This window comes from Trichoderma ghanense (assembly GCF_004382785.1).
Source record: "Trichoderma ghanense strain CCMA-1212 chromosome Unknown scaffold_1, whole genome shotgun sequence".
NCBI lineage: Eukaryota > Fungi > Ascomycota > Sordariomycetes > Hypocreales > Hypocreaceae > Trichoderma > Trichoderma ghanense.
Genome location: NW_027395664.1, coordinates 1,682,839 through 1,706,504, shown reverse-complemented (window position 1 = coordinate 1,706,504; position 23,666 = coordinate 1,682,839). Strand labels below are relative to the sequence as shown.

Below are 23,666 nucleotides of genomic sequence, written 5' to 3'. Positions count from 1 at the left end.
AAGGGATCACCATGCAAGGGATGCGACTGTGCTTGCTGTAGCTGGGACAGGATGGATGGCTACAGAATATTACTGGGACAGATAACAGATGCAGAGAGAAGAATTTGCTGCAGTCAACATGGACCATTAGCATGCAATCGATCAAGGGTTGGTCCAAGCCTCACCGGCTCTGTGATCCCTTGCAGAGAGGCCTGAGACGGGAAGACGTTGCCATGATGTACAAGCAAATTTCTTGCAGGTTACGCAAACAAGGTATCATGCAGAGGGAATCGCACAGCATTCGAAGCCCTCCAGGTGATGTTGGCAAGCCTTCTCCATTGGGCATTCCAAGGGGTCGTCTGCTACCTCTACTATAGAGCATGCGGGTGGTTTGGTTTTGCAGCAGTGAAAAGGAAGATTTGACACCTGCCTGCTTGCGAGTCGACTAGGCTCGACGTTGGAAGGTGAGAGATGGCAGTTTGAACGAGTTCCGAGGCAAAGGTTCCAATTGGTGAGACATCCGCTGCGTGGCGTCAAGCAGCTTAGCCAGACTGGCTTCTAGCGGCATCACAGAACGTTTGAATCTAGCAGTTTTCAACCTCGACTGAAACACGACGAGTCCTTGTGTTGTAGTCCAGAAGAAAAGCTGGTCAACAGGTCCATTGGAGAACAGAGCAATGTGCCACTGTGACGAGTAAGACATTGTCTCAACCGACATTCAGGCCACCTGGTGGCGACTGGCCGGGCCCAATGCAGGCAACGTATGATGGCGGACAAAAAGCGGCGCTGCCAGGCGGCTTTTCCTCCTATTGACCAGCCTATTCTGAGGGTGTTGGTTTGGATCCATTCGTCCTCCATTTCGACCCGTCGAAGTCGTGCAAGCGTGGAGTTGGAATGTACTGTAGAGGTTCGGTTTGCCACTGAAGATCGCCCCTCGCTTTGCTGTTCAGCTGGCACCATCCGCATCGCCGCCTTGAGGGTTTTCTGGTGCAGGAGTGCCTCGAAAAGACCGTCGTCGTCGTCCCTTTGGGCGTCTGTGACGATGATCCCCTGCCCAGTCAAGCAAAGCCTCCCACGACCTGACCCTTGTGCATCTCGGCCCCGGATTTTCAGCAGCCAGCATGGCAAAGCGGGCGGGGAAGGCGAGAGTCCAAGTCCATCACATCCTGTATGAATACCTACCGCAACTGGCGCAAGTCTCTCGAGCCTTCTTTGTCGTTGGAGTGGCGATCTCTTGACACTGAAACCTGGGAGGTAAAGAGCAGAATTTTCCTCTCTTCCATTTAGTTGGCGTCTAGGCAATGCATGGTGAGGTAATGATACGCCCAAGGAGCGAGAAACCTGCCGACTTGGTGTTGGTCAGGATGGCCCGAATCCCGCAGCTCACACCAAGTCCTCCGAGTAGCGGTACGTACATACCTAGGTACAGCTGGCGGGATCACGGCAAGATCCTCTGCCCAATCCATTACCGTGGATTTGGCACAGGTACCGGGTTATGACTCTGGTGCATCGTCATGGCCACTGCGGGTAAATTTCTGCCGCCAATTTCGCAATCGGGAGAGTCGTTTCCGGGTGAAATCCCAAAACGTCCCGTTCGCTCTTTGGCTGTGCTTCTCCACCGTCTCTGGCGCTAGAAGCATTCGTACAGTACTGTTGATTGATGATTGAGTACCGTACAACCAAGTCCAGGATGGAATCAGAGCCGGGAGGCAGGAATCAGAGTGAAAGAGTCTTGGGAGGATCAACACCGAGGCTGGCAAGGCTGGTGGGAGGCGAAGCAGCACAGCCAGAGCCGTGATGCTGATCAAGGGCGATGCCTGCAAAGGCCTGGCAGACAACGGCCAACTGGTGTAATACTGTGCCTGGGATTATGGGTGATACTGTACCTGGATATGGATATGCCACCTGAAGAATCGAAGCCTCGGCTGATTGATTGGCAAACGCCCGGCAAGGCACCGCCGAGAAAGCATGGCAGATCTGCTGTTGGCTGGGCTGACCCTGGAATCAAAGCCTCTCCATGCCCAACTTGTGCAAGTACCTGTACCTGTTTCATGTGTCAAGCTGCCCTCGACTTGCACGTACTGTTACAACCAACGCCGGTCAAATCGACCGATTGGGTCATTCGATTCGATGAAATAATACCGACGCCAGAGACCAAAACCGAATCCCACGAGCCCAGTGATATGATCGGAGACCCCTAACATGCCGGTGCCGCGCCTGTATTGAATGAATTCTTGCAACCCGACTGCAAAACTGCCACCAGCGGCCCCGTCTGCAGTTCTCCCCATATCCGCTGATCTGACATCTGACCATTCTTAAACCTTCCCCTGTGGCCCCCCTTCCCGGTTTTTGCTCTTTATCTGAACCTCTACAGAAAACTACCTGGTACTTGGTTTTCTGCTTTTCCTTCCTCAGCACCCTCTAACGATAACGAAGCCTTCCCGCTACAGCCTCAAAGACAAAAGCAGCTCCGTTTCCCCTCCTCTCTCGTCCGTATCAATTGCCGCTCTCTTCATCACCCATCTTTACATTATTCCCCGCCATACATTCTTCTTTTTTCCCTCGCATCTTCACACTTTACCGCATCTGTGGCGCGCTGCGTTGTGCTTTGGCCTCGTTATTCGGAATCATCCCGTATCGTATCGCTTCGCTTCTACAACTGCTTAATTCCTCCTCGATATTCGCCATGCCGATCCGAAACCCCTTTGCCCGCCGCCCCGGCGTTCTGGCCACGGCCAACGACAGCACCCTCGCCGACCAGGAGAGCAGCTATTCCGGCTTCGAGCGAGTCGACACCGTGGGCTCCAAGGCATCGTCAGCCCTGAGCATCCGCAGCGCCAGAAGTCAGGATACCGGCGAGTATAAGATGAGTGGTATGTCCCTGCAAGCCCGCCCTCTTACAGGCCATGCCATGCTTGATGCAGAGCCGTCGCACGAGACTAACCTGCTCGTTCTGTACTTTAGTCGTCAATGACAGCGGCGTCTACCTTCCCGTAAGTTTGTGCTTCCCCGGCGTGCAGCTGCATCTGCAGCCCTCAGTGCGCCTCGTGTGCTGTGCAGGTCGCTGACTGTATGCGGACAGCCCTCCCCGTCTGAGGAGAAGAGCCATTGGCCACGCCGCTATCTCTCGTCGCGAGAGTCTTCGGACAGCTCAGGCGAGATTGAGCAGTTTTCCATTTCTCGAGAATCCTTTGATTCGTACCGACGCTCGTTTGTATGTTGCCAAATCTGCCCGATTCTTGTCTGCTTCCGTCTTGTCGGGCACGGCATGAACAACCCCGCCTCTTCGATGCGATGCGACTCGCCGGCACCGGAGGCTAACTGAACGTCCTCACATGTATAGGATATCTCGGCTCGATCTCCCATCGCTGCGTACGACGTTCCCGCCCGCCAAAGTCTCGACTCGGCCCGTTTCGCGCGAATGCCTAGGTCGGCAATCAACCGTAACATGGAGCAGCTGCCCACCGCCGAGGAGAATTTCGAGGATGTCGGACTCGACGACCAGAAGCAGCCGCCTCGCAAACGGGGCTTCTTCTCCAAGCTGACCGAGACCCAGGAGAAGGACGCCTCTTCGCCGCAGACCGGAGTCTCGCGATTCCTCATGCCTGGGAGAAAGAGGGCCCAAAGTGGCCAAGGATCCGAGCTGGGCACGATTGAGCCGGCAGCGGTGGCCTCGGCAGACTGAGAGACGACCATCGCGGGAAAAGAGCGACCGGATTAACGACGAGTCGGCAGCAACATGAAATATTTATCGTACATACCTTTTTGGAAGTGTGTCGGGCGCCCATGTTTTACGATTCTGGACTACGGATATGATTTATTTGGTATCGACGGCGTTTCGGAACTTGGAGATGGCATGCGCGGATCTGCTGCCGTCACACAGCTTGCAAGGACTGCTGCGTAAGAGGAGATTTGCGTTTCGCATCTGATGAGGCTCGCCAGTACACGTCTGATTGATGTAAAGCTGGCAGGTATACTCGAGGGATTATGATGGCGAGGGAAATAGTCTTTGAACATGACGACTTAATGATAATCACCTATGCCGGCCATCGCAGGTGGGATGGCTAGGTAATACAACGCAAGTTATGTTTTATCGAGTTTCCGTGGATCGCCATTCTGGCCCCTTACTTTTGTCTGATAGAGTTTATTCTCTCTGAATAAGCCCTAGAATCACAGTTCGTTGGGTGAGACAAGAGGGAAGTGATGTAAGAGGAGCGATGGTGCAATCCGCCCTTTGTCTATCTGTTTTCTAATCGTGCATCCTTCTTTTTATACAAAGTCGATGTTCTTCGTGATTTACAAAGAGCTGCATCGACGGGTAGAGAGAGCATTGAACCCGGAGTATGTAGCAAGTCACACATAGGGCGTGCTGTCGACGATTATGGTGGAGCACGAAGCATCAAAACGACTTAGTACCTATTGACAACGCCCTACATTGACATGCCGTTACATTACGACCGTCTTTCTACAAATCTGTATGCTCGAAAGAGGCGATAAGATAGATTAGTCGAATTGACGTGATTATAAAAACAGAGAACAAGAGGAAATTTAGTGGGTAAACTCCATTAGTTGATGCAATAGTAGCGACAAACGGCGGACGAGCGGGGCCGCGGAGTCGGGGCTGGATATAAATTGGACGGGAGCTGCTTCATTGAAGCTGCGCTCATGAGTATGAAGAGGGAATCAAAGATATCATCTCATCTCATCCAGTCTCATATGATTTCATTGAGTTGATACACTCTTCACCTCCATTTCCAAGTAGGTAGTAACCGATATCTCTCACGCGTCAGCACTCGGAGAAACATAATGTACTCACCATCCACAAACACAGACACAGGCACAGACACACCAAGCCTCAGGACACAGACACAAGGCTTCACAATGGGCAACGCCTCCGACGAATACGTGCCCGACATTGCGTCGCTGTCGCTCGCCTCCCGGGCGGTGCATGCAGATGCCCGCATCGACGGACATCCGGCCATTGCGCCTGGCCTGCACACCAGCACCACGTTCCGGTATCCCAAGGACCCGGAGAGGCTCAAGCCCATCGCCGAGATTGATGTAAGTTGGGGCGGTTGATGATGTGAGAAGAGAAGACCTCATTTTGCAGGACGGATAATAGAAAGGCTCTTCATTCTCTCCTCCCCAGAAATTGCTCTCGTTGTTGACACAAAAGGGGGGGTTATCTCCTCCACCAAACGCAGACGACCCAGCCGCTCGACTTCCACGTCTACTCGCGCCACACAAGCCCCAACATGGCCCGCCTCGAGGCCCTCCTGACGTCCATCATCGGCCAGCGGGCCATCACGTACGGCTCGGGGCTGGCGGCCTTCCACGCCATGATCGCGCACATCAACCCGAAGCGGGTGGCCATCGGCGACGGCTACCACGGCTGCCACGGCATCCTGCGCATCTTTGAGCGGCTCAACGGGCTCAAGAAGCTGCCGCTGGACTGCGACCTGTCGGAGCTGGGGCCCGGCGACATCATCCACGTCGAGACGCCGCTCAACCCGACGGGCGAGGCCCGCGACCTGCAGTACTATGCCGACCGCGCGCACAGCGTCGGCGCCTACCTGACGGTGGACGCGACGTTTGCGCCGCCGCCGCTGCTCGACCCCTTCGCCTGGGGCGCCGACCTCGTCATGCACAGCGGCACAAAGTACATTGGGGGCCACTCGGACATGCTGTGCGGCGTGCTGGCCGTGAATCCCAAGCACGCCACCTGGGCCGACGACCTGCTCGCCGACCGGCTGCTGCTGGGCTCCGTCATCGGCAGCCTCGAGGGCTGGCTGGGCATGCGCTCGCTGCGCACGCTGGAGCTGCGCGTCAACCGGCAGAGCGCCACGGCCACGGCGCTCGTCGCCTGGCTGGCGGAGCAGGCCAAGGACGAGACGACGGCGGCGGGCAAGACGGTCGTCAGGATCCAGCACGCCAGCCTGCAGCCCGAGGCCGCGCAGGAGGGCAGCTGGCTGCGGCGGCAGATGCCCAACGGCTACGGGCCCGTCTTCGCCATCACCCTCAGGGACAAGGAGATGGCTAAGCGGCTGCCGGGGAAGCTGGGCCTGTTCCAGCACGCCACGAGCCTCGGCGGCGTCGAGAGCCTGATTGAGTGGCGGGCCATGACGGACGCCACCGTCGACCAGCGGCTGCTGCGGGTGAGCGTCGGGGTGGAGAGCCTCGAGGACCTGCAGGCGGATCTGCAGCAGGGGCTGGAGGCGTTGGCCGGCGCTGTCTGAGGACGGGGAGGGAAGTTTGTTGTTTGGGGAGAGGCAGATGGGAAGAGGAAGAGTATGGGGTAAAAGGGGGGGGAGTGACGATGAGCGACCCCCTGGCTGGGTGCTTTTCTTGGTGATTTGTCCTGTTACGATAGCATCAATGACATCAAAGACGAGTTGAACTGTTACCTGCAGATGCTTTCTTTTCTCCTTTCCAACTGTACTTCAAAAAAGCAAAATCATGTAGGTATCTTAGATATAGCATCATCTCCTTTCACAGGATACATAAAGCGATGCCTCATGTCAGTGCTTGACCCAGAATCGAAAATCAGACTCAGGTTGCCAATCCCCACAGGGTCCCCCAGGCCCCTCCCCCCCCCCCCTGGAAGCACCGCTATCTGATAACCCACCTTGCCCAACTTTACCTGCACCATCTTATCCAAACCTCCTAGCCCCTGGCTAAAAGCCAATCTAACACCCGTGAACGCCTCATTACCCCAAAACTGAACCCTTCTTTTTCTCCCGCCACGAAACAACTACCGCGATTCTTCTTCCTTCATCCCTCGACCCTTCCATTCCCTCTCGCGACCAATTCTTGCAAAGAACCAATTGACGTCTATCAACGAGAAACGATCCCGCACTGAAGATTAAGAGATATATAAGAAGAGGAGGGAAAAGGGCAGAACGATATCAAGAAGAAAAAGAAAAAGAAAAGGAAAAGAGAGAGCATGCCAGCAACAGGCGTCTCCCAACGCCTCTCCTAACGAGGCAACAAAACCAAACAAAGCACACACCCGAACCGTATATCCATCCGTCCGACATACATAAACCTCACAAAAAAAAAAAAAATCCCATCCCCGCCAATGCCGCGCCTCAACCTCTTCCGCCTCCCCACAACCGTCCGGCGACGCGTCCGCCGCAACCGCCTCACGACGCAGATGCTCCTCCTCGTCGTCCTCCTCCTGCTCGCCCTGCCCCTCTACGGCATCTACTGCGTCTACAAGCCCCCGCGCTTCCTCATCGGCTACCTCCGCGGCAAGTTCCCCGACGTGCTCTTCGAGGAGCCCGTCGCCGAGCGCATCATCGCCCTCTCCATCGACGACGCACCCTCGGCGCACACCGACGACATCATGCAGGTCCTCGCCGACAACGACGCCCACGCCACCTTCTTCGTCATCGGGCAGCAGGTCGACGGCAGGGAGCACACGCTACGCAAGCTCGTCGCCAACGGCCACGAGCTCGGCAACCACGCCATGCGCGACGAGGCCTCGAGCCGGCTCAGCAACGACGAGCTCGAGCGCCAGGTCAACGAGGTCAAGGCCATGCTCGTGGCCGCCTACGAGGCCGAGGGCAAGATCCTGCCCAACAACTACTTCCGGCCGGGTTCCGGCTGGTTCAACCACCGCATGCGCGACCTGCTGGGCAACCGCGGCTTTCGCATCGTCCTCGGCAGCATATACCCCCACGACCCCCAGATTCCGCACCCGACGGTCAATGCCAGGCATATCCTCAGCATGGCGCATCCAGGAGCCATCATCATCTGCCACGACCGGAGGGGCTGGACGGCCCCGATGCTGCGGATAGTGCTGCCCGAGCTGAGGCGGCAGGGATACAGAATCGTCACAATCACAGACCTTGTCAAGTCGGCTGAGCCGCTGGGGGGTAGATGATGACGATGCCGGGGTTGAGGACATTTCATTTCGGCGAGTTCAGCTTCGTTGTCCTTGGATTCAAAAGCAAATAGGGGATTGGCACGCGGGAACATATTTTTAAAACGCGCAATGCTGGAGTGAATTAGGCTCCGTTTATACCTGTACGCATTGATTGCTTCATTCTGTTCGTTTTCGTGGCATTGGGCGTGGATCGCATACAGCACATATCATGAAGGGAAAATTCGGGAGGCAAATTGGGAAAGAGAAGAGCATCGTTATGCAGCTCACCGGCAGCAAGGGGGAGTCTCGGAGTTGGCGCTCACGGGAGCGTTGGAAAGCAATTCGCAGTAATATAATGAAGATGACAAGGGTATCCAAAAGGAAACAGAGATATCAGAGGACTACTCCCAGTGATCCGTCGGGATCCAGGCGGTCCACGAGCCCAATACGAGGGGATATGAGGTCTGTTTTCAAATGCAAGGGTCCACATGTATCGTGCTTCACAAGCTCTTGACATTCATCGTGAAGCTTCACTTGGTAATATACAAGGACCCATATGAGAGGAGAATTGTACTCACTTGAATGCCACTGTGCCAGTGACTATGTCTCTATATCCGTCGACGAGGTCTGTCGCCATGCTGTGAAGTTCCTCGTCGTCCTCGAAGCCATCAATGAGGTTCTCGGCCGCCTCTTCGAACAGTTGAATCTTCTGGTCCAGCTGCGCTATGGCCGCGTCCAACGGCGTTTGTGGACCCAGCAGCGTACACACGGCGTTGAGTACGCAGTCCTCGTTGCGAAGCTGCCACCCGAGCATGAGCGGGTCGTCCAACAGGCAGAGCAACGCCTTGTCGTTGGAGTTGACGCTAGGAGGTGAGAACGTACGGAGCGCTTGCCGGCTGTCTGTTACCTGGCTTATCCGATCGAGACCACACATAGAACAGGATGATGTATGAATACCTTTCCTTGAACTACCTTACCTATATCTACTGACTGCGTAGCAATATCAGCCCCGTTTTCTAAGTGATAACAGATATTGTATGCATGACAGACATCGTACATGTGCAAGACTCTCGATTGTTGATCGTGGGTATATATCAGACGTTATAAAGAACTGCATCCTCCATCCACAGTTCAGCCTCCCAGCTTCATCATCTCTGAAGGAATCGAAACCCTCCCCTTCACACATTCTCTTTTCAGAGGGAAAATAGGAACCAAAGTTGAAACGTGCTCTTTGTTTTCACGAGCCTTCAGCTTTCGGCTTCAAAGCATACATCCTCACCGGGAGGAGCTTCATCTGCGCCGTCTCCGGGAAACCCCTCTGCAACTCCGTCTTCACCAGGTGCAACCCAGCATCCTCAAAGATTTTCCTAAACTTTGTGTCTTCCCTATATATAGTTTCAAATAATCAGCCATCAAAAATATCAGAAGAAAAACGTGGGCAGAAAAAAAAAAGGGGGGAGACCAACCTCGTCACACTGCTATCAAGCTCATCAAACACATCCGCCCCCGTCGTACTCAGATTCTCCTTCAACACAATCAGCCCGCCCGGCCTCAAGGCAGCCTGACACCTCTCGAGGTACTCCACGAGCTGCGCATCCGTCAAGTGGCCCACGCACCACTGCGTCCAGACGAGATCGTACGTGACCCCGTCCACGGGCTGCCAGTCCTGCAGGCCGACATTGTACACGTTCCGCACGCCTGCTTTGCCCTGCAGCTCCTTTGTGAATTTGGCCACGGGCTCGATGACGTCGACTTCGTCGGCCAGCGGAAGAAGCAATCCTTCGGTAACCCTCCCGATCCTAGAGGGAAAAAAAAAGGAATCTCCGTCAGCAATCGTGTAACGCAATGAATCCCACAATCCAGACGGGATCCCTCTCCCAAATCCCAAATCCCATGAAATCTCTCCCCCTTCCCGCGAGGCGATGGTACTAACCCTGCACCGCCCTCAAGGGCGCTCGACAGCTTCTGCCGGCCCTGCTTCGCCCCAATGCCTAACTTGGCGAGAAACGTTCGCGAGCCCTGGAGGTCGCTCCGCAGGATGCCCGAGAAGCCCTTGATGGAGGGGATGCCGCCGAGCATGCCGTCAATGTCGGCGTTGATGCCCTGCCAGTAGCTGAGGCCGTCTTCCTTGCTGATGAAGGAGTCGGGCGGGTCGATTTCGCCAGAGTCCGCCATGGTGTTGGGAAAATCTTTGATGTTGTGAGTTCTGTCGGCGTTTTGAGTGGTCAATGAGGCTTTCGGATATGTTGTTTCAACTGGGTTGGTGTTGAGCTTTACATACCTAGGTAGTATGTAGATGGCGAGGAAAAATCACATACAAGACCGGCTGGGTTCAGACAAGTAAATGGTACTCTTGCCGGATATAAATCACAAACGTGTATCTTATGAGAAAAGGTGCAATCAAACCTTCATGAGGAATAGGAACGGCAACACGGCTTTCATCAACCGGCCGTCGAGCTCTGAAAAGCCAAACTTCTCATCACAGAGCCCCAAAGTGGGATGTCGCCTGCCCCACGTGATTACATACGCAGGACTGCCGTGGATAGCAGCATCGAATTACCATGAGGGACGGCGAACGTATTGCCTTCTGCATTGCTATCTACCATGTGGTTCCTTACTGCGACCACTGTGACTTACGAAGCTACTCCTCCAGTCTCTTCAGCCCGGCTTCTCATCCATATGTGAAGATGCCTGCGTACATCAAATCCAACTCTACCTTGACCAGCACCTTCAATCCCCACACAATCCCAGCCCATCGGCCCCAACACCTCCAGCGCCGGCCAAACCCCCTATCCATTACGATCCACAGACAAGCACACACACACACACACACACACACACACAACAGCACAATCTTGTATAAATCAGGCCAATCTCACTTAAATGCCAACAGGCCCCCATCTCAGCCCTGAAACAAATCAGCCGCAGCCCCATCGCGTGATTGGCCGAAGCCATCAGTGGGCTTTGAAACGGGCACTACTGCTATTGCAGGGATTCATCGTCAGTTTCCTTCCGGCTGACATGCTTCCTCGTGGCATCTCTCCATTGCGTCTAGCCTGCTCCATCCAGAAGACTCTCGATCGGGCCGTCTGGCCAAGGCCCTGCCTTTTCAAGTGCCGTGAGCCGCGAGTACCGCAGTCGCCAATTTATGGGCTGGTCGAAGAATCACTGCAGGCGAGTGGGTTCAAGGCAAGTAAATCACCATAGTAAAAGTGAGAGGCAAAAGAGAGATATAAGAAGACTGCAAATCGTAACAATAAAGACATCATCAAGAGATGCCATGTGCAGTAGTTTGTGACTGGTAAATATTCACATCATTGGATGACAAATATTGCAGAAAAAGGAAAGAAAAAGACGCCAATTTGAAGTCATTCCCATCCATTGTTCAACGCCGCGTCGTCTCCTGTTTCAGGTATATCAATCCGAGTATTCCTAGTAATGCTAATGTTCTAGACCCCACACCAGCTCCCGTCCATGTCAACAAAGAAGAAAAACAAGTGAGAGAGAAGAAGAAGAAGAAGAAGGAGAAGAAGAAGAAGAAGATGAAGAAGAGGAAGAAGAAGAAGAAGAAGAAGAAGAAAAAAGAAGAAGAAAAATATTTCCCGGCAGGACCGCTTGCTCTCGTAGCTTGCAGCGTGTATCCAAACAGTTTCGATATGTACAATGACGCGACAGCAGAAGTCTTGTTGGCATGCGTTGCACCGGCGTTAGATCCAGAGCGGAGCCGCAGCTGCGGGAGCTGAATGAGTAGGCTCTGAGAAGAAGACGGATGAAAGGCTCTGGATCATGCTCAGATAGTCATCGGGGCGTAGCCTGACAAGGCCCTTTGAGCGAATGTATTCTGTGTCCTCGTCCACCAACTCCAGCTGACTAGCCGAGCTGTACTCTTCCGCCAGCTCCGTTACCTGTGCCAGCTCCGCCCCAAAAGGATTTGAGTCCTTGGCCTTGTGGTGCGGCGCAATGGAGGGTTGTACAGGCAAGGGTGTCGGAGCTGCTGGAGTCGTAGGAGCCATATGGGCCGCAAAAGCCGTGGGCTCCATAGGGACTGCAGGAGTTCGGGGCGATCTCAGAGGCCGACTAGAGGACGTAGAATTTGCCGAAGATCGCGTTGACAGGGAGGGTGTTCGGGAGATGGCCTGAAGGTTCCGGGATGCGGCCGACACATCGTTATCTCGAGAAGTGCGGGAGACGGACCGTGATCGAGCAACGGCGTCGATGGAGTTCTTCTTGGTATGGGTTGGCGAGCGTGGGGGAATCAGTGGAGCTGGAGCTGGTTCAGGCTCAGCTGGGCCGGGCCTCGCAGAAGTCTTGAAATAGCCCGAAAGGTGGTTCGGCTTGGGGGAGAGCATGTGCTCTCCTGGAGCAACGTCTGGGCTGGTCGGCGGGGTCGACTCGATGGTGGCGAGGCTGTCGGAATCGTCGAGAGAGTTTTTCCCAGACTTGGCAGAATTGGCTCGTTCGGAGGCACCTCGAGGCAGATCGGGCGCGTTGTATGAGAGCATGTTGGTGGTGTGAACCAGCTGGACAGGACCCGAGATCTTGTGGCGAAGGGTATGCGACCTCTGCGGGTTCTTCGAGTCGGCGCCATCGGAGCCCAGCTTAAGCTTCCGAGTTGTGAAAGCCCGTGATAGAGACATGGTGGCGGTAGTCGTTTGAAGCGAAGGGGAAAGGAAAAGAGCGGTTGACGTCGAGGGAACGGAGGGGAGGCTGGGTAGTTTTGATTAGGGAGACGTGGCAGGAAGACGAGGCAGAGGACGGTGGTGTCACTCTGTATGACTCTTGTAACCACCACACGCGAATGATGCGGTGGTGAGTGAGGCAAGAGACGAGATGCCGCAGCCCGATGTGGCAGTTGACAGTGAAGCCGTGTGACCAGCGCTCACTATCGCAGTCGGCTGGGCTGATGACGAAGGCACGCACACCCAATAGAGCTGGGAACGTTGCACGGAGACCCTTTGGGGTGGAGGTGAATCCAAGCTCAAGTCGGAAGGTGACTTGCGCGACTCAACGATTGGCGGGTAGACGGCTGTTAAATGGCCGAACAGATCTGCGCTTCCACGAGCCAAGACAAGAAATGGGCAAAAAAGAAAGAAAATGGAAGAGAAAGGAATACAGCTTCGTTCACGCCAGGTGATGATGTCGCTGTTGGCTCTGCAGTTGCCGGTGGCGCTGTTGGTCGAGAAAGGGGCCGAAATTGATCTGTGGCCGAGATCGTGTCGCTGCCTCTGGATCCTTTTCGCGAGAGGTGTCGATTGGACTTCCCGTGTGCGATGTTAGAGATTGCGTCGCACAAGTGTTCAGACGCGGCGGAGTCCGATGTTGCTTGGCCCTGTGTCTTATTTTGAGAGGCAAGCGAAGTTTTGCCTCGGGCGATGCAACAGAAGAGAGCGCAACAGAGCTTCGGTACAGTTTTTTCTTCTTTTTTCAGTTGGGAGATAGAGGAAGTGAGATAAATGAGAGAAAGGAATAAGCCAAAAAAGAAACAAAACGGTCAACGTTTTCAGGTCGAAGGAATCAAAGGCGGCTGGTTGTTTGAGATTGCTGAGACTGCCGCGTCGCACAGCCTGAACCAGGTGGAAATGCCTTGATTTTTCGAAAAATGAAAAGGAGAGTAAATCGAGCGGCGCAACTGCGTCTGGTGGTCGTGCGTGATATCGAGCGTAGAGACGGATTGATGCGATACGTCGCGTGAACACGGACTGAGTTGGAAGACGAGTGCGAAAATTTGGGCGCTCGCAACAAGAGAAGCGAATCGTAACGGCAGCCGGTGCTGGAGGAAACGCGACACAGCCCTTGTCGGCGACGAAGAGCAAAAAAAAAGAAGAAGAGGAGGAAGAAGAAGAAGACTGTGAAAAGACCCGATGAGGCACAATCGAGTAAGGTAGGGAAAAAAAAAGATACTAACGGAGCAGAGGCCAGGCATCGCACCAAGCAGCGAGCCCATGATCAAACCCCCCTCAATACTTACCTGATCCCTGCCCGCCCGCGGCACCAGGTTGACAGGCCGGCCGGCTGATTGGCCCGTCTGGCGACTCATCACCAGCTCGAGGCTTCAGACCCCTGGCTAAGGCCAAGCCAGGCTCGGACCCATGCCCGTTCGGGAGGGTGAAGAATGAAGGACGGGGTGCCAACAATCGCCATGCAGGGAAGCGCCATCTTTGATCTGGGCCAATGGCCGCGGGTCGTTGGTGGCCACCATCAGTTGGCTTGTCCAGTTGGCAGGCGGGATTTATGCGACGACAACACTCCATGCCTCCAGTATAGGCGGCATTGCTTCGCGCAAACTGCCATTATCCGAGCGGTGTGTGGTGGTGGAACAAATTGTTTAAGGCGAGGGAGCCGGAGACGCATACATGAGAGAGAGAGAGAGACGATGTCGAGAAGAGGTGGGGACTGCAGTGGGAATGAGACGGGCAGGAGTGGGATGCTGAAAAGGTACCTCCACAAGACTCATGTCTGAATCATCCGCTCTGCCGCACTCAACTTTCGTGATTGTTGTATCGCTACCTGGACAACAACACCTCTGAGTCTCCAGTGCAAGTGCACACCTGGCAGTTAACAAAAACTGGATGTCAACTGCATGTAAGGTACGGGATACTGTGCGGCAAAGGCAGTGGCGTCTTGTTCGCACCATCTTCTGCTCCAGCATCGCTTCTCGCGCCATTCACGAACCGGACCTCGAACCATGACTCGAAGTACACTCACACGAGCCCACCAGAACCATCACGAGAACTCCAGCTGTACGGTAGTTTCCTCTGCCATGTTCTTCGATTTACGTACGGACAGTGATCTCTCCTCTGTACCTGCATCTGCGTCTGCAGGGCACTGTCACAGCGCACGCCACTAGCAAGGCTCTCTTCCATCGAATGCAATGCACTCTTCGTTCCTGTTCCTTGTCCACAAGATCCATCTCCACGCCCAAACCAACTTTGCAACCAATCGCCACCCGCAGCCCAGCAAAAAGCCCAAGCGGAGAAACGCAACGCAGCCGATCTTGCCTCTATCTCGCAAGGGTTCCGCTCACACATGATTGGTCCATAAACCCGCTCTGCCGGACCCTTGTTCCCGTACTGCCGCGTGTGTTTCAGGGCCTTTTTTTAGCCACCAGCTTGTTGTGCCTGATGCGAGCAAGCAAATCATCCACGGCAGCCCCCTGTGTCTTGCTGTGCAAGTAGCTTCTCCAGGGGTTGGTTTTCTTGCTTAAACGAAACGCGTCGGCCTTTGAAACCTCGCAAGGCGGATGCTTTTCGGGTCCGATGTTCGATGCTCAGATGGAAGATCTTCGGGTGCTGGTGATCAGATTACTAACATCGCAACTGAAGTAAAAGCCTTGATATGCCATGTACATACCTCTCTTCAACTTCATTCTCGACACAGAGCGTCCCTCCTCTCGTCGTACTTTGTATTGCTAGTACTGTATGGATCGCGCAGCGCCATATCCAGTCTTCTTTTCCTTCTGATGGGTCAAATTTTCTTCCACAGTGACCCATCCGCCATCTTCCACTCAACTGCACGCCACCTCATCAACTCTCCCGCCACAACTGAACAAGAACGTTCGAAAAAAATTCATTAACCAGGCACAAACTCAATGGCCGTCTTCCCGCTTGTGCTAAGCAATGGCCCCAGATAACAAGGCCAGAGAAGAAAAAAGCTTCAACGCTCCATACAGTACGGATCCGCAGACGCAAAGACTAGATAGCAACCGTGAAGCCCTCCCTCGTTGATGTCTGCAAGTACACAGTACATACTTCCCTCACATGCATGCTAGAGTATGTCCCCTATAGAATCAAGCCTGGATGATTATGTGAAAACCTCTTGATTCAATCTCGGGGCTTTACTTCTAACATTGTGGAATGTGGAATCACGGCGTAGAGACGAAGAACATCGAAGAAATGTTTCAAGCAGTTTCGGCGCAGCGCGTTGACCCCATTCGTCTGGGAGCCTCTTCAGAAACTCAGCCGGTGGTTACTGCGACTCTGGGATATGGTTCAGACACACATAATCACTACAATTTTGCAGCGTTGGTGAGAAATGCCATTTTGACAAGTCTATTAACAATCCCAATGCCTATAAGATTCCCCCAACCGCCTCGCTGAAGATAGCCCTGCATGTACAGCGCAAGGTATCATCAATGCGTACAATCTTGAAAGACAACGCCACGTTCCAGACATATATAGAACCAGATGTAGATCAACTGCATCGAAATCGGCGGAGAGAGTTGCTTTGATCACCGCGATTAATCCTCGTCCATGGAGTCTCCCTCCTCCTGAGACTCGCGGTTGTTGTCGTCTCCCTCATCCTCGCTGGAGCTGCTCTCGTCGTCTTGCACGCCGACCAGTCGATCCTCGGCAACCCCCTCCCTCGGTGCGGGGACACGCTGGCCAAAGGCGCGTCGAACGCCGGGGTTGGTGCTGGTGTCCCAGACGTGCATGCTGCCGGTGCTGCCTGCAACTGCCAGTCGGAACGCAACCTCCGGGTCGGGGGCAAACGTCGTAGCAAACACTTTGCCTACGTCGAGGTTGCGGGAGACGACGAGTGAAGGGCCGGTAGGCTGGATGTTCCAGAGCTTCACCGTCTTGTCGGTCGATCCGGTGGCCATGAAGCCCGGAATCACGCTGTTGATGTCAAACGAAGACACGGACTCATCGTGCGCCTGCAGGGTCCAGACCGCCTTGGTAGCCTCTGGAGTAGCTGGGGCGTTGCGCACATCGTGGTAGTGAACGACACCGTTTTCCGTTGAGACGTAAAAGTAGTTCTGATCGTGCGGGTCCCATCGGATGTTCTCGACATCGCTCTCGACGCCCCATCGAGGTGCCTTTGCATCCGGAGCTCTCATATCAGCAGCCACAATGGTTCGGTCATAACTTCCACTGAGCAGGACGGTAGGCTCAGCCGTGTGCCAGGCAAGAGAGCACACCTTGTCAGTGTGGTATGAGTACGACTTGGCACACTTGGCCGTGTTCAGGTCCCAGAGCTTGATCGTCTTGTCCGCAGAGGCCGAAGCAAGCAGATTTCGGTGCTTTCGGTTGGCCGCAAGAGACAGCACGGCATCCACATGGTACTCGTCGTTCGCCTTGGCCTTCTTCGACTTCTTCTTCTTCTTCTTTTCGCCCGAGTTGGGATTTGCGCCCTGGCCAAGAATGGCATTGGGGTACATGCAGTCGATCGTGTCCAGATCCCAAACTTCGATATCCGGATCCATTGTACCAACGGCGACAAAGTTGCCTCTGGCATCCTTGGGTGCGTCTCCTGAGGAGCTCACGGGAATATCCAGCCACTCAACGCAGAGAGGAATCGCCGGCAGCATGATGTCGTGGTGCACGTAAAGGTTGTCGCTCTCGTCTTCGTAAACGTAAACCTCCAGGTGGGCCAACTCGTCTTCGACCTTTGCCGACAGGATCAAGTTGTCCGTCGCCAAGACCTGGAGATCCTCCCGTTCTTCGTCGTCCTCGTCGTCTTGTAGTGTGATGTACGGGTCATCCTTGTTTGATTCGTAGTATGCCAGCGACTTGACGTTTCCAAACATGCCCATGCTGCCGTTGGCGGCGGGCGCATCATCCTCGTCGTCATCATCGTAGTGTTCCAGGTCGTACTCTTTCAGGTCGTCATCGTCGAACCTATGGAGACGCAATGTTAGCAAAATGCTGAACTTGACAGCGCAAATGATAACTAGGCATACTTTGCGGCAGGTTGAGCTGTCTTCTTTTCTTCTCCTTTGTCGCCCATGTCCTCGTCCTGGCCCTCATCGTCTTCCTCTGCTTCTTCATCGTCCTGCGCTTCTTTCAGATCATCCTCTGCATCGTTAAGCTGCAGCTTGGCCAATTCAGCTATCCTCTCGAATTCGGTCTCGTCAAGCTTGTAAATCTGAGGAAACTGTGCCGCGAAGCCTCGCGGCACCCACTGGGCGGCGGTGATCATAGAAGACATTGTGCAAATGTCTGGGGGTATCTTGGCTATATTTTCTATGCAGCTTCCATCTTTTTTTTTTTCGCGGTCTGTATCCAGATACGAATATTCTGCCCAAAAATTTCCATGGTGGGGTTTATCGATAAGCTCAGCCCATGCAGCCACTGCACTGCTCTTCCAGAAAAAGAGGTACCAGCACGAAGTGCCCACGAGGTTCCCGAGCCGTTCGCTTCAACATATCTCCAGATCGAGGACGTGCAATATCAAGCAATTGGAAGGCCGCCTTCAGTCAGACGAAACACAGGGTGATCAAGGACGCTCATCAGCTTTAAAGGGGGTCTAGGTAAGCTACTTCTAGGCTATGTTGCGAGACAACAGCTGCGCATTCATCGACTTAGCGACTCTGGGTCACATGACTGGGGCGGTTTCTACAGTGGTTCAGGCGCTATAATTCAGCGGCATACGGCAAGTTTTCTAATCCGCTTCAAACTTCGCCCTGTCGCGTCGCTGTTGTTACCTGGCACATCACCGTGATCGGAGAGCCTGGGCCATGGTGTCGGAAGCGGATTACGACGGGTTCAATCCCAAGAGGAGGAAGTTTGACATCTCGAGGAGGGACAAGTATCAGGATCGATCACGGGGCTCGACACCGCGCGGCCAGTCTCGATATCCGTCAACGCCTCGAGAAGCCGAGCAGCCGCAGCCAACAGAGGAGGATGCCCTGGCCCTGGATCGCGACTGGTACGGCGGCGATGAGTTTGGCGGACATACATTCGGCGACGAGACGTATAACCCTTTCGCGTCCTACGAGCAGTCGGCATGGGAGACACAGCAGCAAGAGTCGGCCAAGGCCGAAAAGATGACCAGCCGGTATGACGCCAGGCAAGAGCAGAGAAGGCGAGAAAACGACGCTTGGGAGACGAACCGTATGCTGGTATCTGGTGTGGCACAGCGGAGGGACTTGGCCGCCGACTTTGACGACGAGGAAGCGACAAGAGTCCATCTACTGGTTCACGATCTACGACCGCCATTCCTGGACGGCAAGACGATCTTCACCAAGCAGCTTGAACCCGTCCCGGCCGTCAGGGACTACCAAAGCGACATGGCCGTCTTCAGTCGGAAGGGAAGCAGAGTGGTCAAGGAAGCTCGCCAGCAGAGAGAGAGGCAGAAGCAGGCGCACGAGGCTACGAGCATCACGGGGACAGCCCTTGGAAACATCATGGGAGCAAAAGAGGAGGACGGCGACAGTGCGCTGCCGATGCCTGCCGAAGAAGAAGCCGAAAAGGGCGAGCGCAAGGGCAACAAGTTCAGCGAACACATGAAGAAGGGAGAAGGGGCCAGCGACTTCAGCAAAAGCAAGACGCTGCGCGAACAGCGAGAATACCTGCCCGCGTTTGCGGTCCGCGAAGATCTTCTCCGAGTGATACGGGAAAACCAGGTGATCATTGTCATTGGCGAGACGGGTTCAGGCAAAACGACGCAGCTCACCCAGTTCTTATACGAGGACGGCTACGGGAAGACTGGCATGATTGGATGTACCCAGCCCCGACGAGTTGCCGCCATGAGTGTCGCCAAGCGTGTGGCCGAAGAGATGGAAGTGAAGCTGGGAAGCACAGTTGGATACGCCATTCGGTTCGAGGACTGCACCAGCAACGACACCGTTATCAAATACCTGACGGACGGAATTCTGCTTCGAGAATCGCTCAACGAACCCGACCTGGACAGATATTCCTGCATTATAATGGACGAAGCCCACGAACGCGCCTTGAACACTGACATCCTGATGGGGCTATTCAAGAAGATTCTGCAAAGGCGGCGGGATCTGAAGCTCATTGTCACGTCTGCGACGATGAATGCAAAGAAATTCTCCGACTTCTTCGGTGGTGCCCCGGAATTCACGATACCCGGACGAACCTTTCCCGTTGACGTCTTGTTCCACCGGTCTCCCGTCGAAGACTACGTCGACCAGGCCGTCCAGCAAGTGCTGTCTATCCACGTGTCCATGGATGCGGGTGACATTCTCGTCTTCATGACAGGCCAGGAAGACATTGAAGTCACATGCGAGCTGATTCAGAAACGCTTGGACGCTCTGAATGACCCGCCAAAGTTGAGCATATTGCCAATCTACAGTCAAATGCCGGCAGACCTACAAGCCAAGATTTTTGACAGGGCGCCTCCAGGAGTTCGCAAATGCATCGTTGCGACAAACATTGCCGAGACTAGTTTGACCGTCGACGGCATCAAGTATGTGGTTGACGCAGGCTACTCAAAGATGAAGGTGTACAACCCAAAAATGGGCATGGACACGCTTCAGATCACACCCATTTCCCAGGCAAATGCAGGGCAGCGTTCAGGTCGTGCTGGCCGAACAGGGCCGGGAAAAGCGTTTCGCCTTTACACAGAAAAGGCGTTCAAGGAGGAAATGTACATCCAGACGATACCTGAAATCCAGCGGACCAACCTGTCAAATACAGTGTTGATGCTGAAGTCTCTCGGAGTCAAGGATCTGCTGGATTTCGACTTCATGGATCCACCTCCCCAAGATACCATCTCGACGTCGATGTTCGATCTGTGGGCTCTGGGAGCTCTGGATAACCTGGGAGAACTGACTGAGCTCGGACGCAAGATGAGCGCGTTCCCAATGGACCCTTCCCTGGCCAAGCTGCTCATCACGGCGGAAGAGTACGGGTGCAGCGAAGAGATGATTACGATTGTCTCCATGTTGTCCGTTCCAAACGTCTTTTACCGGCCAAAGGAACGGCAAGATGAGGCCGATGCGCAGCGGGAGAAGTTTTGGGTGCATGAGTCGGACCATCTCACTTACCTTCAAGTCTATTCGGCATGGAAAGCCAACGGCTACTCGGATGGCTGGTGCATCAAGCATTTCCTGCACGCCAAGTCTCTCCGACGAGCCAAGGAGATCCGAGAGCAGCTCCTGGATATAGTCAAGATGCAGAAGATGCAGCTGATTAGCTGTGGCATGGACTGGGATGTCATTCGCAAGTGCATCTGCTCCGGATACTACCACCAAGCCGCCAAATATAAGGGGTCTGGTGAATATACCAACCTGCGAACCAACCTCGGAGTCCAGCTGCACCCCACAAGCGCCTTGTACGCAGGCCATCCGCCGGACTACATTGTGTATCACGAGCTCATCCTCACGTCCAAGGTCTACGTCTCGACGGTTACAGCAGTTGACCCTCACTGGCTGGCGGACCTCGGAGGCGTCTTTTACTCCATCAAAGAAAAGGGCTATTCGATCAGAGACAAGCGCATCACCGAGACGGAGTTTAACCGCAAGATGGAGATTGAGGCCAAGATGGCAGAGGATAAGCGTCTCGACGAGGAACGTAAGAAAGCCGAGGCCGAACGCGCAGTCAACAAAAAGTCAGACAAGGACGAGAAGAAGTTTACCGTACAAGGTGCGGTCAAGAAGCCGGTAATTAAGAGACGGGGCAGAGGTTTCTAGGCTGGCATATGTGCGCAGGCCATTCAATCTCTTTATATATGCGTTGTTTCCTGGTCATATGGGTAGGATGTTTAGCATGGCGCATGGGTCTCAGAACTTTGGCTTCTTTTTGTCTTGATACTACTCTCAGCTACCATCTTACATTGTCACAGCAAACTCAACGCCGGACTTGAAAGGTACTTTCCCCTTCTACCACATCGCGGGCTTCTTTGACGACCTTGGTGACGTCGGCAGAACTCGGGCCTTTGCCGATGGCTTCGAAGAACTTTTGCATGACGTCTTCGCTTCCCTGTGCCTCGCCCTCGACCTGTTTCAAACATGCTTCAGCAATGGGTCATTTTGATGATACAGGAAGTAATCTCACCGTGTCATTGGCAGTGTTGCGACACCATCCGGTTACGCCATACTCTTGGGCCTTTTTCCTCGCAAAGTATCTGCGATTGATCAGGCTCCAAGTTCAGGTGTCTAGAATATTGGTTTCTTTTGTAGGGAGATAGTACCGATAGCCCACGCCTGGAAAGTCAGACGTTAGCTGGAGTTACCAGACTTGAGGGAATCCGATGACAGCATCGAGTCCTCACCTTGGACGAATCCATGAACCTCGAAGTACATCTGCAGAGACACGTGAGAAGCTGCATCAGGCACAATCGGGGTTCTTTGAAAACGTACTCTTTTCAACATGTCTAAACCAACGAAATCGATCTTCTTCTATTTTATCATAGGATAAGGATGAAGTTGAATCTCATTCTCGCCATCCGAGTCCGTCAACTGCAAGTCTCCATCGGCTAATCGCCGGACCCAAGCATCTATGAAGTCACTCTTTTCGCCCATCGATAAGCCCATCCATCCTCCTTCAGCCCCAGCAACCTGGAACCGTACATTATCCCAACAATATTCAGACAATAGTACCAACCCGCACACATTCTCTTCACAATGGACGAGGATGCGCAGACACAACACGACGGAACCAACCCGACGATAGAACCAATCCGCTTCCGCGCCGGCAAAAAGCGAAAGGCCTACCGCCAACGAACCGCCGACGAAGAAGCAGAGAGCCCTGATGCCACCGCCTCCGCGATCCAGCCTGCGCCCGTCCTGCCAGGCGCGTCGAAGCAGCCGGGGGACGACGAGTCCGGACGAAGAGGCGCAGGCGATGATGATGCCGCTGCAGAAACAACAACGCATGCCGTGGCGGACGTGGAGATGGGAAATGGCACCGGCGGCGACCGGGACAATCAGTCAGAAAGCGAATCAGCCGTGGCGGCAGCTCTGCGCCTCCGCAACGCGCGCCGCGCAGCCCGTCGAGGAGGCGTAGGCTTCCGCGCAGAAGGACGGCCGGGACACAACGGCAACGACGATGACGAGGAGGCGGAGCACGCGCTGGTGCTGCGGGAGCAGGACAAGGAGCACGAGCGCATCGTCGGCGGCATCACCAACCGCTTCATGCACCAGACCGGCCTCCTGACCATCCTCGACGACAAACACATGTACGTTGTTCGCTCTTATTTCCTCCCTATTCCAACCCGCGAAACCCCCCACACGCACATTGCTTTTTCTTCCCGCCCAGGCCTCTCGGCTAATCATTCAGGAATGCATATATAGAATCCCGCCTCCATAGCCGCAACGCGACGGACCCCCGTGACCCTTCCTCCTCTTCACAGCCCGCCTCGCAGGCCGCGGACGCGCTCGTCTCCGGTGACCCGGCCCAGCAGCAGCAGTGGCGAGACCAGCCCACGCGGCACGGCAAGCTCGTCGAGGTCGATATGAGCGCCCTCGACGGCGGCATGAGCGCGGCTGGCAGCGGCAACGGCAACGACTACAACAAGCGGCGCCGAGTCGACAAGGATACAACCGGCAAGCCGCCTCCTCGCCGTGGCCGTAACCGCCGAAACAGCGACGACATTGCGCGCGACGCCCTCGTCGAACAATTCCTCCACGAAAACCGACGTAAGTCTTCTCTCTTTATCTCCTGTTCTCCATCTTCCCCCCTATGCTCGTATTTTGAAAACCATCGAATGGTGCTAACACAAGCAAAAAGTCGACGTCTACGACGTCCCCTCCTCCCCCTTCACGCAACCCGCGTCTTCAACCCCCGGCGCGGACCCCTCCGCCGACGACCGCCTCGCCGAGCAGTTCCGCCAGCAGTACTACACCGAGCAGGCCCTACGCCGCAAGAAGAAGCGCCCCGTCACCCAGCAGCAGCAGCAGAAGCAGCAGAAGCAGCAGTCGGGCGAGATCCTCAAGGGGCCCAAGCTCGGCGGCAGCAGGAACATGAGGGCCGCCGTGAGGGACATGCTGCTGCAGCAGGAGAAGGAGAAGAGGGGCAAGTAGAGAATGAGTACCTAGGTGCCCTGCTTTATTTGAATCGACGGGAACAAACACTCGTACTTGTGTGTGTGTGTGTGTGTGGGGGGGGGGGGGGGGGGTTTTTTTTTTTTTTTTTTT

General features: G+C 54.6%; 9 protein-coding genes across 9 annotated transcripts; 5 read left to right on the top strand and 4 right to left on the bottom strand.

The window, feature by feature from the left end:
- Positions 1 to 2,665: 2,665 nt before the first annotated feature.
- On the top strand, positions 2,666 to 3,664 carry CCMA1212_001937 (uncharacterized protein; the record flags this gene model as incomplete). The annotated part of the gene is made up of 4 exons (XM_073699345.1): positions 2,666 to 2,852; positions 2,944 to 2,972; positions 3,062 to 3,193; positions 3,323 to 3,664. 4 exons carry the CDS (start codon positions 2,666 to 2,668, stop codon positions 3,662 to 3,664), a joined length of 690 nt encoding a protein of 229 aa, XP_073562346.1.
- Positions 3,665 to 4,860: 1,196 nt separating this feature from the next.
- CCMA1212_001936 (putative trans-sulfuration enzyme) lies at positions 4,861 to 6,215 on the top strand (the record flags this gene model as incomplete). Its single annotated transcript, XM_073699344.1, has 2 exons — positions 4,861 to 5,040; positions 5,184 to 6,215. The coding sequence occupies 2 exons, from the start codon at positions 4,861 to 4,863 to the stop codon at positions 6,213 to 6,215; spliced, it is 1,212 nt and encodes a 403-aa protein (XP_073562347.1).
- Positions 6,216 to 7,057: 842 nt separating this feature from the next.
- Positions 7,058 to 7,864, top strand: CCMA1212_001935 (uncharacterized protein; the record flags this gene model as incomplete). Its single annotated transcript, XM_073699343.1, has 1 exon — positions 7,058 to 7,864. The coding sequence occupies one exon, from the start codon at positions 7,058 to 7,060 to the stop codon at positions 7,862 to 7,864; it is 807 nt and encodes a 268-aa protein (XP_073562348.1).
- A 1,219-nt stretch (positions 7,865 to 9,083) lies between these two features.
- On the bottom strand, positions 9,084 to 10,258 carry CCMA1212_001934 (Alpha methyltransferase 1; the record flags this gene model as incomplete). The annotated part of the gene is made up of 4 exons (XM_073699342.1): positions 9,084 to 9,231; positions 9,313 to 9,645; positions 9,780 to 10,117; positions 10,253 to 10,258. 4 exons carry the CDS (start codon positions 10,256 to 10,258, stop codon positions 9,084 to 9,086), a joined length of 825 nt encoding a protein of 274 aa, XP_073562240.1.
- Positions 10,259 to 11,553: 1,295 nt separating this feature from the next.
- On the bottom strand, positions 11,554 to 12,483 carry CCMA1212_001933 (uncharacterized protein; the record flags this gene model as incomplete). The annotated part of the gene is made up of 1 exon (XM_073699341.1): positions 11,554 to 12,483. The coding sequence occupies one exon, from the start codon at positions 12,481 to 12,483 to the stop codon at positions 11,554 to 11,556; it is 930 nt and encodes a 309-aa protein (XP_073562349.1).
- Positions 12,484 to 16,082: 3,599 nt separating this feature from the next.
- Positions 16,083 to 17,773, bottom strand: CCMA1212_001932 (uncharacterized protein; the record flags this gene model as incomplete). The annotated part of the gene is made up of 2 exons (XM_073699340.1): positions 16,083 to 17,463; positions 17,526 to 17,773. 2 exons carry the CDS (start codon positions 17,771 to 17,773, stop codon positions 16,083 to 16,085), a joined length of 1,629 nt encoding a protein of 542 aa, XP_073562350.1.
- A 529-nt stretch (positions 17,774 to 18,302) lies between these two features.
- Positions 18,303 to 21,221, top strand: CCMA1212_001931 (Pre-mRNA-splicing factor ATP-dependent RNA helicase prp16; the record flags this gene model as incomplete). The annotated part of the gene is made up of 1 exon (XM_073699339.1): positions 18,303 to 21,221. One exon carries the CDS (start codon positions 18,303 to 18,305, stop codon positions 21,219 to 21,221), a length of 2,919 nt encoding a protein of 972 aa, XP_073562351.1.
- Positions 21,222 to 21,378: 157 nt separating this feature from the next.
- Positions 21,379 to 21,833, bottom strand: CCMA1212_001930 (Acylphosphatase; the record flags this gene model as incomplete). The annotated part of the gene is made up of 4 exons (XM_073699338.1): positions 21,379 to 21,528; positions 21,586 to 21,655; positions 21,722 to 21,734; positions 21,803 to 21,833. The coding sequence occupies 4 exons, from the start codon at positions 21,831 to 21,833 to the stop codon at positions 21,379 to 21,381; spliced, it is 264 nt and encodes an 87-aa protein (XP_073562352.1).
- Positions 21,834 to 22,154: 321 nt separating this feature from the next.
- CCMA1212_001929 (uncharacterized protein) lies at positions 22,155 to 23,552 on the top strand (the record flags this gene model as incomplete). Its single annotated transcript, XM_073699337.1, has 3 exons — positions 22,155 to 22,708; positions 22,840 to 23,168; positions 23,260 to 23,552. 3 exons carry the CDS (start codon positions 22,155 to 22,157, stop codon positions 23,550 to 23,552), a joined length of 1,176 nt encoding a protein of 391 aa, XP_073561870.1.
- Positions 23,553 to 23,666: the final 114 nt, after the last annotated feature.